At 38.0% G+C, this 14322-nt stretch overlaps 1 protein-coding gene across 2 annotated transcripts in view; it reads left to right on the top strand.

Moving 5' to 3' along the window:
• The window catches only part of STAM2 (signal transducing adaptor molecule 2), a 62665-nt gene that overhangs the window by 25171 nt on the left and 23172 nt on the right, over nucleotides 1-14322 (top strand). For both annotated transcript variants that reach the window (XM_004703820.2, XM_045299069.1), the window contains exons 2-7: nucleotides 236-320; nucleotides 1209-1284; nucleotides 1395-1493; nucleotides 2645-2791; nucleotides 5428-5497; nucleotides 6487-6673. In XM_004703820.2, the coding sequence (XP_004703877.1) occupies nucleotides 236-320; nucleotides 1209-1284; nucleotides 1395-1493; nucleotides 2645-2791; nucleotides 5428-5497; nucleotides 6487-6673 (664 nt within the window). The remainder of the gene's footprint in view (nucleotides 1-235; nucleotides 321-1208; nucleotides 1285-1394; nucleotides 1494-2644; nucleotides 2792-5427; nucleotides 5498-6486; nucleotides 6674-14322) is intronic.

Below are 14322 nucleotides of genomic sequence, written 5' to 3' on the forward strand. Positions count from 1 at the left end.
TTACCTTCAAGCCTTTAAGACCCCAGACACTATATCTTTTGATAGCTGGGCACCATCAGCTTTCTTCACCACATTTGCTTATGCACCCAGCAGGAGTATTTTATTGCTTGGGTTTTTTTCTGTGTTTGTTTTCTGTTTGGCAAGAGAAAAGATGTCTTATTAACGTGACTTCATGGGTATGTTAGGGTCATGTAAGGTTGTCCTAATTTTTTTGTCTGTTCCATGTATCTTCTAGAAAAAGCCACGAATGAGTACAACACTACAGAAGATTGGGGTCTTATTATGGACATATGTGACAAAGTTGGAAGCACACCTAATGGGTAAGATACCCAGTCAAGCCCAGTGCCTGTCTAAAGAACTTGATGACATATGTGCCTTTTTTTGGATGTATCCTTGAAAAGAAAATGGGATTTTGCTACTTACTTTTGGGGGACAAAGGTAAAGAGCCTGGAGGCTTGATTTATGCGATAAGCTTTGTCTTGAAAGAACAAATGGAAATCAGTTCAACTGAATACCCTGGGTTGAGGTATACTAAAATATATAATTAAAGCTTGACACAATAGGAGCACATGTTAACAATGAATAGACGAGCTATTTAGGGAATTCCTCTGTGACTTAGACCTTTATTGAAGCTTTTTTAATAAAGAAAATGAATATAATAATAAAATAGGTAATGTAGTTTTAAAAAAGCCTTTAATGAATAGGCAAATATAATTATATATAAAGATACTCTTTTGGGGATGATATAACATTTCACTGAGCTGTTTGTGCTTTAGAGGTTTGGATGAGTGATTGAAATATTGGTTTTCACCTACACAGCTTGCCAAAATGCATTCTCCTGTTCCTACTTGAATTTTTGTGATTATATATCTTGCTAATTTGTTTTCCCCAAAAAATGAAAATTTGCTCTGGAAGAAATGAAAAGATAGATTATAAGCCATAGGTTTTTTTTTTGTATTGATTGACCTTTTATGTAATATTTTGTCGCAATTTTGAACATGCAATCTTTGCCACAGCCTTTCACATTTTTTCTACAACATATGTGAGATAGTGTAAAATCATTTTATAACTTTATTTATTGACAAAGTAATGTTTTCCTCAATTTGTATTTAAGTTTTAAGTTATTTAATAGAGAAATTCCATATACTTTCGATATTTGTCCTGAAATTCTGAATACATGCACAATGGTCTTCCTTTTTTCTCCCTAGAGCAAAAGACTGCCTGAAAGCCATCATGAAAAGGGTGAATCATAAAGTTCCCCATGTTGCTCTGCAGGCACTCACTGTAAGTAAAGCCACATTAATAGTGAGTCCAATGTTTAAATGGTTGTTGATTTGAGCAAGTTACATATGATATTTACATATTCCTTTATTAATTTTTATTTTAATCAATAGCTTCTTGGGGCTTGTGTGGCAAACTGTGGAAAGATATTTCATTTAGAAGTATGTTCACGGGATTTTGCAACAGAAGTGCGTGCTGTGATAAAAAACAAGGTAACATTTTTAAAAATGTTTGCATGTTAAAATTCATATATATCATTTTATATATAGCTTTTTAAATTGTGCATAGCAGTAATAAAGTTATAATTGAAATCCTCTTTTGAAAAGTTCAAAATGATATAAAATTCGTGTTCTGAAACTTGATGTCTTCATTTGTAACACCAGAAATACCTGTGTTCCTTCCCAAAACACGCTATTGTTAAAGGCTGATCTTCATTGAGGACTCGTCAGCAGACACAGCTTTTCAACATCTTAAACATGTACAGCCTTCTCTTGCGCTTCTGCTAGGGATGGGTTCCAGGAGCCCATATGGCTACTTGAACCTGTGGATGCTCAGATCCCTAAGATAAAATAGTATTGTATTAGACTATAGCCTACACATATCCTCCTGTATATTTTAAGTCTTCTTTAGATTACAATTTCTATAATACAATGTAAATGATATGTGAATAGCCCTTTGTACTTTCTCTTAGTCTTTGAGGGATTACTTTAATTGCTTAATTGATTTTTAAAAGTTCCAAGGTGCAGAACTCATGGATATGGAAGGCTGACTGTCCTGGTTGGTTGAAAGCTGCTAACAACTATGAGAGTCAGGTTCCCCGTTTGATCTTGTGTTTGGGTGTCCACAGCCATGCCCAAGCCAAGATTTAGCTTCAGGTGCCTGTGACTCCAGCCATTGGACTGACTGCTGTCGGGAGCAAAGAGTGCCTTTGTTTTAGAGCTTGGTAGAGAGGCTTCATTATTATGTTATTTTAAAATTTTCTTTGACATAAATTTTAAAGTATCATTTTCTTATCATTAGTGGCAAAAATCCCAGGATTTGAAAAGCTTACTCTAAAACTGAGAATATTAAGAAAAGAGAAAATAGTACCTCTGAATATAAAATATTAGTTGTTATCAAAGTAAGACTTAGAAATTGATGTTTAAAAAGGTTAATTTTTGCCAGAAATGGATATATCTCAATTGCAAATAGGAATCTATCAATTATGATGGCTAGAAATTTAACCTAGATATTTGTTGTTGCTCATATAATGAAAGAGAATTTTGATAATTCTTTTTTTGTAGCTAATAGATGATTATTTTAACCACTGACTTTTCTTTTTTTGGCCTTTTTCTTTTGCTCTCTTTCTCTCTTTTTTAAAAAGGTTCACCCTAAAGTGTGTGAAAAACTGAAATCTTTAATGGTGGAATGGTCAGAAGAATTTCAGAAGGATCCCCAGTTTAGTCTAATAGCTGCAACTATTAAATCTATGAAAGAAGAAGGAATTACTTTTCCTTCAACAGGTGCTCAGGTAAATTCATTCTGATTCAGTTGATTCTGTGCTACTTTGAAGGTTTATATGTTATGTAAAGGCTAGGCAAGATTTGTCTGAATTGTATTTCCTGCCTCTATGCACCTATGTAATCTATTGCTTTACCTGTAGTAGATATTCTGATTGTTGAACAAATGTCTTCTGAATATCAGAGGAATTTTGAAAAGCACATCAACCATGCAAAATATTTTTTAATTTTAATTTTAATAAATAATTTTATTGGGAGCTCTTATAACAATCCACACACCAATTATATCAAGCACATTTGTACATATGCTCCTATCATCATTTTCAAAACATTTCCTTTCTACTGAGCCCTTGGTATCAACTCCTCTTCCCTGTCCCCTCCAACCTTCGTGAACCCTTGATAATTTAAAAATTATTTTTATTTTCATATTTTACACCTTTCACCTATGTTTATGTTTGTCCTCCTGGGAGCAGGTTGTACATCAATCATTGTGATTGTTCCCCATTTCTCTCCTTTCTTCCCCCCCACCTTCCCCTTGTCCTCATGGTATTGCTACTCTCATTATTGGTCCTCGGGGTTTATCTGTCCTGGTTTCTGTGTTGAGAGCTCCTATTTGTACCAATGTACATGCTCTGGTCTAATCAGAATTGTAAGACAGAACTGGGATCATGATAGTGGGAGAGAGGAAGCATTAAAGAAATAGAGGAATGTTGTGTGTTTCACGGTGCTATACTGCACCCTGGCTGGCCCATCCCCTCCTTGAGACCCTTCTGTGAGGGGATGTCCAATTGGCTGCAGATGGGCTTTCGGTCTCCATTCTGATCCCCCTCATTCACATCAAAATGGTTGTTTTGGGTCTTCTGGTGCCTGATACCTGATGCCTGATACCTGATCCTACCAACACCTCGTGATCACACAAGTTGGTGTGCTTCTTCCATGTGGGCTTTATTGCTTCCCTGCTAGATGGCCACTTCTTTAACTTCAAGCCTTTAAGACCCCAGATGCTATATCTTGTAATAGCCACGCACCATCATCTTTCTTCGCATTAGCTTATGCACCCATTTTGTCTTTATCACAGAATGCAAGATTATTAGAACAAAGTGTTTTTGTGTTGCGGGAGGACTTGAGTAAAGGCCCAATAGTCTGTCTGCTACCTTAATACTTATAAATATATGTACGTAGACCTATATCCCAATCGTTATATACTAATATATTTACATATGTATATGCCTATGTTTATACCTCTATAAATATCTTTGTTGACACTTTGTTGACATGTTTGTCTCCTAGTTCTTCCCTCTATTTCCTTTTACTTTCCTCTGCCCCACTGTCATGTTTGACCTTCATTCGGCTCTCTAACCATACAGAATCTTTGTAAATTACTACTCTAGTCTTTCAAAAGATATTGATGTCTAAGATAGTTCAGATGCTCGAGAAATTTACAGTAATTCAAAGGGTATCCATATACAAGTGAAAGGGGGGAAAAAACTTTTAAAAATGGCAACATATGTACAAATGTGCTTGACACAAATGACGACTGTATGGATTGTGATAAGAGCTGTAAGAGCCCCCAATGAAAGTATTTAATAAAAAAAATTTTTAAGTACAAGTGACAAACATGGGATGAGTGGTACAAAAAATAGATACCATTTCTCTCAGTACCAAGGCACAAAGCCAACTATAGATTGGCATACTGAAGGAGGACTACCTTAAAAAATAGGTAAGACTTCAGTGTGTTTTGAAAGACAGAGGAGTGAAGAAGCCATACAGGAAAAACTGCATGGCAAATACACGGAAACAAAAGAACCTGAGACTTGTTTATTGGAAGAGTGGATATGTGTGGAGTGACTGTCTCATTTATAAGATGAGTGGAACTGTAGGACTCAAAATTTATTTGGGTTCTAGAGGATAACTTTCTCACTGCTATCAAATCAGTGCTGACCCTTAGCGATTCCCTGGGGGTTTCCTAGAGGAAAATTTTAGTGGGTGCCAAAGGCTCGTAGTGTCACAGGGAGAGAGGCCACATTACAGAGGACTCCTAGGCCTCAACTGCCAAACCACTGGGAATCCTGGTTCAGCCAAGGTGACACAAAACCCAACTATTACAAACATCCTTTATCCTCTCCTATGGCTGAAGACTCACTACTATCCAAGCACCTGGACTTAGAATGTATACACAGAGCTGAACCTGTTGTCCCTGTCTTCCCACCTCTTCTCTTCATTGCTTCCTACTCTCTTCAGGGATTATTATTGACTTCTTGCTGGTTTTTCTTGGGTGTATCCTCTAGAGGAAGATAGCCTTCCCTCACTGAGTAAGAGATCTAGGACAGTTGAAATACTGAAGTTCATTCAGGAGTACCTATTGTATAAGTATTTGACTACTTCATATATGTCAAGTTCTGTGTGGCATTTGGATTTATGTGAAATGTAAGCCAGTTCATGCCCTTTGCGAGTTTATAATGTTTTCTTGAAAATTCTGATGTCTTATTTTAGTATTTGAAAACAACTACTTAAAATTTTCATAAAGACCTTTTAAATGAAATTCATTTGTTACATCGTTTTTTTAAATTAGCATGTGCAAGTAATTACAGAGCTTGTATTTTCTCTGAAAGTGGTGGTTGTGTTCATTTTCCCTGTACTTTTGTAGACTGTCTCAGCTGCTGCCAAGAATGGCACATCCGCGAACAAAAACAAAGAAGAAGAAGACATGGCTAAAGGTAAGTGATCCAAGTGTGTAAGTTAGTGTCGCATAAAGCACTCTTGCCAGAACATTGTATTGAAATAAAAATTATAGTAAAAAAGGCTATGCTTTAGTTCTACCTTAAATCTAAAAACCAGTTGGAACTGAAAAGTAGGGAAAGCAAATGAGGTGATATAAAATGGATTTAATTCCTCACCCTTAACAAAAATGTGCAATTAATTTCTACCTTTGGAGAGATTACATTTCACCTTTTCATAAATGCCAAAGTTATGAGCCAGGCACAGAAATATGCTTGTAGCCCATCCTGTATGGAAACCTACTCATACCGTAATGTCACAGTCTGTTTCCTATAAATAAAATCGCTGTTGTGTATAACGGGCTGTGGTAATAAGCAATGAGCAAAAAGTGTATTTCCAAAAAGTCATGGTTCTCTTCCTCCATTGTCCCTTTCCCTAAGAGAAAAGTTAAAATGTTATCCTAAGAAGTTAGTTGAACAAATACATAGTTCATTTGATTTATTTTAATCAAATATTTTATATAATGATTTTTAATTTTTTTTTTTTTAAGTTCAAGTTTCAGTTTATTAAATATGATGGAAAACGTCTGGGAAGATGGGTCTGCTTACATTTAGCTCTAGTCTAGCCAGTCTCTCAAGGCAATCAACCAGATTTGTCGTTCATGTATACTAACAAGGGGTCATGATTACCCCAACTCTAAAGTGATACTGGTAGCAAAGGCCCAAACTAGCGCTCCTCCTCCTGGGATAGCCAGTTGATCTGCAAGCGTCATCTGGTGGTGGGTTTTGTGTCAGCGTGAAACCAAGGCCCACACCCCGTGTGAGGGCTCGTGCATGGCCTCTCGTGCATTGCATAGTCTGCCCAACACTGAGTTAGTCTTCATCACCACGAGCTTGAAGAGCTGTGTTCAGGAATGATTTTTAAATTTTTAAAAAAATCAAAATTAAGTCTGATTATCTCTTTTTACCTTTGATTTTTTTCAAACTAGCTATTGAATTATCTTTGCAAGAGCAGAAGCAGCAGCACACAGAAACAAAATCCTTATATCCATCTGCGGAAATTCAGTTAAATAGTAAGGTTGCAAGGAAAGTGAGAGCTTTATACGATTTTGAAGCCGTTGAGGACAATGAACTCACTTTTAAGCACGGTGAAATTATTATAGTTTTGGATGACAGGTATGTTTTAATATTTGTTTCTGGAATATTTAAAGTTGAATATAAGTCTACAGGCCTGAAATTCAATTCTTTGACTTTGGTGGAGGTAAGTCATAATACAGCCTTTTTGTACCTTATTTGTTTCTAAAATAAATTTTAGTTAGACTAAGTAATGTAAGTTTCTTATGCTTATGTTCTTAAATTTGATAATGAAATACCATTTAGGATCTTGAATGGATGCTATATTAAATAATATTGATGAACACAGTTGGGAAACATAGAGCCAGTCATCTGAATGCATTTGCCCAAGGAATTTTGTATATTAAAATTACTGGTAGAAAAAATTTAGATACATAGCTATATGATCTTTGATCAAAGTAACCAAAAGCTATGCTTGATTTCTCTCTTAATTCTTTTTTATATAATAAAAGAGGTTTATTGTGGTAAAACACATATAATAAAATGTTTGCTTTGGTAACCTTTCTTAATCACAATAATGCCATTCACCAGTTTGTGTGCTTCCATCACCACTTGTCTAGTTCTGAAAGTTTGACATCACCCTACACAGAAACTCAGCATGCCTTTGGCATACCCTTCCTCCACTTGTCCCTGGTGAACACTAATAAACCACTCCCTCTGCGTTTCCCTCATCCAAATCGTTGATATCAGGTGATAGCATTTTTTTTCTTTTGTGTCTGACTGATTTCATTCAGCATAATGTTGTAAAGGTTTATTCACATCATAACATGTGTAAGGACTTCAGTTCTTTCTGTGACTAAACAGCAACATTCCGTTCTGTGGATATACCACATTCTACCTACTTATTCATCTGATGATAGACCGTTGGATTGTTTCCACCTTTCAGCTATCGTAAATAATGCTCCTATTCTTCCCTGTTCTTTATCTACTTTACACTTCCCTCACAATTTCCTACCACGTGAACATTCAAGTAGAGAACAGATTGACTATATCAGACAATTTCGTTACTTATTTTTGCTATTGTAAAAACTCGAAGGAAATTTAGCAAATGCGATCTAACAGTTCATAGCTATGAACAGAGGCTGCAAATACAAGGAAGCTTCAAAAAATTTGTAGAAAAACTGAGTTGAAAGATACAGGGATTTTTCCATGAAGTTTTTGAAATACTTTTTGTATAGTCAAGATCCGTTACAAATAGGAAAAGCACACTGCCTACTATAATTTTTAAGAACTAGGTACACAAAATAGTTTTACTTTGCTGCAGGAAATATTTTTTAGACTAGAGTCTATAACAAACCTGGTTTATAATGAAAAATGATGAATTAGGCAGTTCTGTCTGCATAAAACCTGGTGAATAGTACTGTTAGGTGCTATCAAGTCAGTTCCAACTCAGTGACCCTGTGTACTACAGAACGAAGCACACTCAGTCCTGCGTCCTCCTCAGAATGGTTATGGTCAATGTCATCTTGTCTTCCTCTTTCTTCACTGCTCTCCTACTTTACCAAGCATGTCCTTTTCCCGGGACGGGGCTTTCCTCATCGCATGTCCAGAATAGACAGGACAAAGTTGTAACCGCCTCGCTTCTAAGGAGCAGGTTGCCTGTGCTTCTTCCAAGACAGATGTGTTTGTTCTTCTGGCTGTCTTTGGTACTTCAAAATAGGAAAGTGAAAACTCCCATGCATACAATTGTAGGGAAGGTGGAGTAGCAAAAAGACCTGTCAGTGTCTAGGGGAAAACAGAGTCACCCCCTGCAAGCATGTGGGAAAGGCGTGCAAGAAAGATTTGAAAGGCTTGCAAATCAAGGTGGATTTGGGTTGAACCTCGATTGATTTTTGACAGGACAGGAAACTGTTTTGCAAATCTTGAGACTAGTAAAAATAAGGTCTTCTTAGGTTGAATTGTGTAGTCAAGATAGTGCTGTGTACATTTAGACTATGGTAACTGTATGTAAGGTGGTGTTTTTTTTGGGGGGTGGGGGGATCTTTAAAAAAATAATCTACCTGGAATAGAGCACAGTATCTCAAACTAAGGGTTTGAATAGTGTTACTTAGACTATTTGCCAAATTTTTAAATTTGAAAACATATGAAAGAGCTACAAAAAAATTCTTGGAAAAATAGAAGTAAAAGACAATTGAATTCTTCATGAACTCTTTGAAGCCCTCTCATAAACAGTTATTTCTTCTAACAGTTTGTTATGCCCGAGGTGAAAGTTTACACAGCAAATTGGGTTCCCTTTTAATAAATTGTATACAAATTGTTCTGTGCTGTTGAATACATTGGTACATCGTGTCAGCATTCCTCATTACTTCCATTTTGCTTTTTGTCTGTTTTGTTCGTTTGTTTGTTTGCTTTGATCTAGCTCACTCTCCCCTCCCTGTCGCCTTTGCTTTGGGGTAAATGTGACTGTTGGATTTAGTATAGTTCATGGTTTAAGGGAGACCATTACTCACGGGTGTTGTTGTTCATGTTGTAAGCCAGTCTATTATGAGGGTAAGTCACAGAGGATTGCTATAAAATTATAGAACTATTTACTAATCAAAAATATCAAAATGCGAAGCTTTTTTTCTCTGCATTGCCTCCATTTTGGTCTATACACTTCCGAAGATGGTATATCTATGTCTTTATCCCTCCCCTACAGAATTCTCTGCCCTTCCATTTGTACTACGTAAAAGAGAAATTTTGGTACTCTTTTGGCATTCAAATCATGTACCTGTTAAATGTTCTTTGAGTTTGGGGGACTAAAAAGAGTCTGAAAGGGCACGGGTCCGGGCTTTAGGGTGAATGAGGTAAGGTTTCCCAATGAAGTGCCCTTGCTACACTGGAGGAATGCATGAGCGTTGTCAAAATTCCTTGGTGAAACTCTCCTGGCTTTGTTCTTAGCAGTGCAGTTCTCATTTTCCTAAAACTCTTATAGAATAAACCCCCATGATTGTCCTGTGTCCTTTGAAAAAAACTGCCAAGATTATCACTTACAACCTTCTGAGTGGACCTTTGTACTGTGACTAACTGGCCCAGCAGAGGCCCTCAGGAGGTGCTCTTCTGTTTGTTTTACTGTTGTTGTCATTGTTGTTTTTAAGCAGTCTAGTGAGACTAAGACAAGAATGTTACTGAGAGAACTTGTTTACAGCCTTCCACTGATCACACAGACATGTTGGTACATATTTAGAATAAGCCCCAGTAGCAGTACTTTTTTACTTACCCTCACATTTTGAGCCCTAAAATTAGATAGTATGACTTTACATTTTGTTTTTCTTAGTGTTTAAAATTTTTCATTTTCTTGATTATTCAAATGACATCAAGAGAAAATGACAGTTTTGGTTCATGAGTGCACTGTCTTAATATATTCACTGCTCTACTTCTCTAGTTACCAGTACTCTCTACTTCTTTACTTGATCTCTGGGTTCTAATATCCATTGCAATGGCTACACAGAAGCCGACAAAGTTCATGATTAAAGGATGTTAACAAGTTGTAATACCAGTGAGAAACACTCAGGGGAGTTGATCACCAGTATGTGTTATGAAGTTTCAGATCTGCTAATAAATGCCCCGAAGGTCCCAACACTGTGCTGTAGGACTCAACTGGAGGCATCCAGCTCAAGGAATCGCCATGGGTCAGCAAGCTTAGCTTCCTGAATTAAGTACCATAGGCACCTCCCCCGCTCCAGTAAACCTCAGCCTGAAGGCACTCAGCTCCACTTCTGTGGGTCAACAAGTCCAGCTTCCCTGATTAAGTGCCCAGAGGCACCCCACTCCTCAAGCCAGCCTCCTGCACAGAAGCACTCAACTTGCTCCATGGGTGGAGAAGTCCATGTTCCATCTTAGAGCTCCTGGCTCTGCCACTGCTCCTCTGATGGTATCACTGTCATCTGCACATAGGAGGCTGGTTCACTGCACAGGGATCGGGGTCCAGAGGACACAAACCACTCTTGGCTTTTGCTGGCTATAAGATCCCTCCTCCTGCTTCTCTGAGATCTCATTTTATACACAGCAGGATGGTAATTTCAATGAATATCCTATCAGTATCTTTCCCCACCTGCCCAGACCCATGCACAGAAATGTTGATTGGTGGGAGTTAGAAACATTAGCTGGAAGAGTCACACTGAATAATTCACTGCCCTTGCACAGAACCTAAATTGCCTTTTCTTCCCAGTGAATGCCTAATTAACCTTCAAGACCGAGGTCAGATATTACATCCTCTGGGAAGTCGTCCCCTTTATATGTGGTGGCATAGCGGTTATGTGTTGGGCTGTGATCCACAAGTCAGCAGTTCAAATCACCAGCTGCTTCTTGGCAGAAAGACAGGGCTCTACTCCCATAAGCAGTTACAATCTCAGAAACTCACAGGGAAATTCTACCCTGTCCTGTAGGGTCACTATGAGCCATCATTGGCTCAATGGCAGTTAGTTTGAGTGTTTATATGTACATCTTAAAAATCACTTTGACAAAGGAAACTTCCCTCAGCTGGGGTTGGTTTCAAAAGATGGAGGGAGAGGAAGAAAACCATTTAGTTACTGTCGTACAACATTGTGCTAAGGTCACCCTAAATCAGCAGACAATCTTACAAGAGTGATAAGTGAACCTTACAGGAAACTCAAGTCAGGTTTGGGAAAGCAGGCATGTATGTCTTGGAGAAGGCAATTACCCTTCTGTTTGTGGGTAAACTGGGTGGAACAAATTCCCATTGGGAAAATAACACAATACTTATGTAGTACCCAAGGGAAGAGCACACCCAATACTATGTTCCCAGTTAGACACGTTTGACCTAGTTTCTGTCTAGCCCTTGGTGATCCAGGCTGACTGCTATAGTCTATTGATTGGGACCTTAGACTCTTTCTTTTCAAGGCATATAATATCCTTCATAGACCACACTAGAAGGATTCAGTGTAGAAAACCCACTAAGTGACCTGGGCTTAACCTCAAACTCACCTGTAACAGATTGAAGGAACTTACATACTCCCTTGTGCTTAGTTTGAACTGCCCTATGACTGCCATCCCAAGGTTATAAAATTGGTGGTGGTTGGACTTTGGTTCATATCTATTGCTTTGAGGTACCTATGTTAGTCTGGGTAGACTAGAGAAACAAACCTAGGGAGACTCACATGTGTATAAGAAAGAGGTTTATATACAAGATCAATTGAATATTGAGAAAACATCCCAGCCCGGTTCAGATCAAGTCCATAAGTCCGATATTAATCCATATGTCCGATACCAAGCTATGAAGTCCTCTTCAGACTCATAAAACACATGCCATGATGCCGAACGCAGGAAGATCACAGGCCAGTGGGTGGGAAGTCTTGTGGATCCAGTGGTGGTGTAAGCATCTCAGCACTAGCAGGGGTCTCCATATGACTTCTCTAGCTAAGGGCACTAGCGTAGTTCCATGTGTCTTGTCAGTTGCTATGTGAACAGAGACAGAAAGTGTCTCCCTGCCTCCAAGGAGGAAATAACAGAGTTCCCAGAATCCTCAGGAGAAGGCCATGCCCACACAGACGCCTCATTGGCTGTAACCCGATTGACAGGCTAAACTCCACCCCTATACTCTTAATCCTCAAATTGACACCAGATTTTGTAACTACCACAGTACTCAATGAATGATAACTTGGAACTACAATATAGTTATTATTTTAATGCTATCCTTGCTTTCTTATGACATAAACTAGTCTGGTAGACATGTTTCTGCCTTGGTGAATGAGTGTTATTGAAAATGTTGTATCACCAACCCCATTGTGTCCAGTCACTTAAGAGTTTAATCTGTACAAGTCAGCAATGCATGTATTGTGGTTTGAAAAGCCACCTATATTTGTTATTTCCTTTTCTCAAAAGTGTTTTAAGTTCTTTGCCATTGGCTAAATTGATGACACCATCAAAAGAATTATCTTAGGTCTCAGAGGGATCATTTATGATGTTTTTTATATAAAATGATAAGAATGTCTCTAAAGTGAACCAGAGACAAGGATACACCATAGATGTATGAGTGGATTTTGCGCTCGCACTTAATTCTAACCCTAATCTCAGGAAATTAGTTCTTATGACATGGCTGTACTGGATACTTGTCCTCATGAAATCACTGAAGATAAGGGTGCTATAGCAAAGGGTGGTAGGAAGGAGCCAGAAGGTGCCTGGCTATCAGAAAGAATAATGTTTCGGGTCTTAAAGGCTTGTCTTAAAACAAGCACCCATCTAAGTGAGGCAACAACTAAGTTAACACGGAAGAAGTGCACCAGCCTGTGTGATCCAAGGATTATAAATAATAAAATCCAAATCCGAAGAAGGGAATAGTATTAGATCGTAAATTGTGAACACCTTGTTTCCAGAAGGCTATGGATCACTGTGGAAGCCCAAATCCATTTGCAGTGTCCCCACATGGATTAAGCCTCCGGTAAATCCCCTCTGACCATAGTCAAGGGATGTGAATAGCCCTCCTATCCAACTGCATTTTAAGGTCGATTACAGATGATGTAGTTCAGTTAAAATGTAATGCCTTTTCATTTGATCACCCTTTTGACTCATTTTAAAGTTGGTTTCCATTTCTAAAATTTTCTGCTTTTCCATTTCTTTTGTAATCATTGTTGGTTTATTTGTAGTTATGTTAGTTCAGGTTGACTAGAGAAACAAATTTATAGTTCTATATTAAGAAAACAGCCCAGCCCAGTCCAGATCAAGTCCATAAGTCTGATACTAGCCCATATGTCCCATACCAGTCTATAAATTCCTCTTCAGAATCACGCAACACATGCACTGACACTGAATGCAGGAAGATCACAGGCCAGTGGGTGGAAAATCAGGGTGGAAGCATCTCAGCGCTGACATGTATTTCCATGTGGCTCCACCAGCTCCAGGGCTCTGGCTCCATCATTGTAGCTCCATGTGGCTTGTCAACAGGAATGCCAAGCAGAAAGAATGTATGTCCTGCTTCCAAGGAGGACGACAGAAGTTCCCAGAATCCTCAGGAAAAAAACATGCCCACACAGAGGGTGTGGGCTATGACCTGATTGACAGGCTAGACTCCACCCTTTCATTCAAGCTGACAGATTATGCAACTACCACACTTTTGTTTTGTTCTTTGCTTTCTGTTTGTGTTTTGTATGGTTTTATATATGAAATCCAGGATAGGCCAGTCTATAGAGAAATAAATCTAGTAATAAGTAAGTCTAACAAAGACATGCGAGGCATAGATGGAGAGACACTATGGAGAGAAGTGCCATGTTTAGTATCACAAATATTTAGCTTTTTCTATACTTTTACAAATTCAATGCTTTTCCAATTAAATACCTAACAAATTTTTGCTGAGAACAAATTTTCTTGTTACATATTATGGATAATAGATGAAAATGGGTAATATAAAGAGGACGCTTTCTTGGCCAGTAATAAGGCATACTTATAAGCTGTTGTAGACATATATCACTTCAGAATGGAATCCAAAGATAGACTTATGAGCTGAACAAAACTTGCTCTTTGAAAGCTGAGGTGTCATAAATCAATAGGAAAAATGATGGATTATCATATATATTTTTCTTCTGGGATAATTGGCTTTTATATGGCCCAAGTAGAATAAAATGATTCTGCTTCATGCAGCCTTTGTCTTAATTTTGGCTCATTTAAAGATGTGCACAAGCGGGTGAATAAGAAAATGTGGTGAAGAAAGCTCATGGTGCCCGGCTATCAAAAGAGATAGCGTCTGGGGTCTTAAA

Source organism: Echinops telfairi, unplaced genomic scaffold, assembly GCF_000313985.2.
Source record: "Echinops telfairi isolate 266 unplaced genomic scaffold, ASM31398v2 ScPeMD7_4;HRSCAF=17, whole genome shotgun sequence".
NCBI lineage: Eukaryota > Metazoa > Chordata > Mammalia > Afrosoricida > Tenrecidae > Echinops > Echinops telfairi.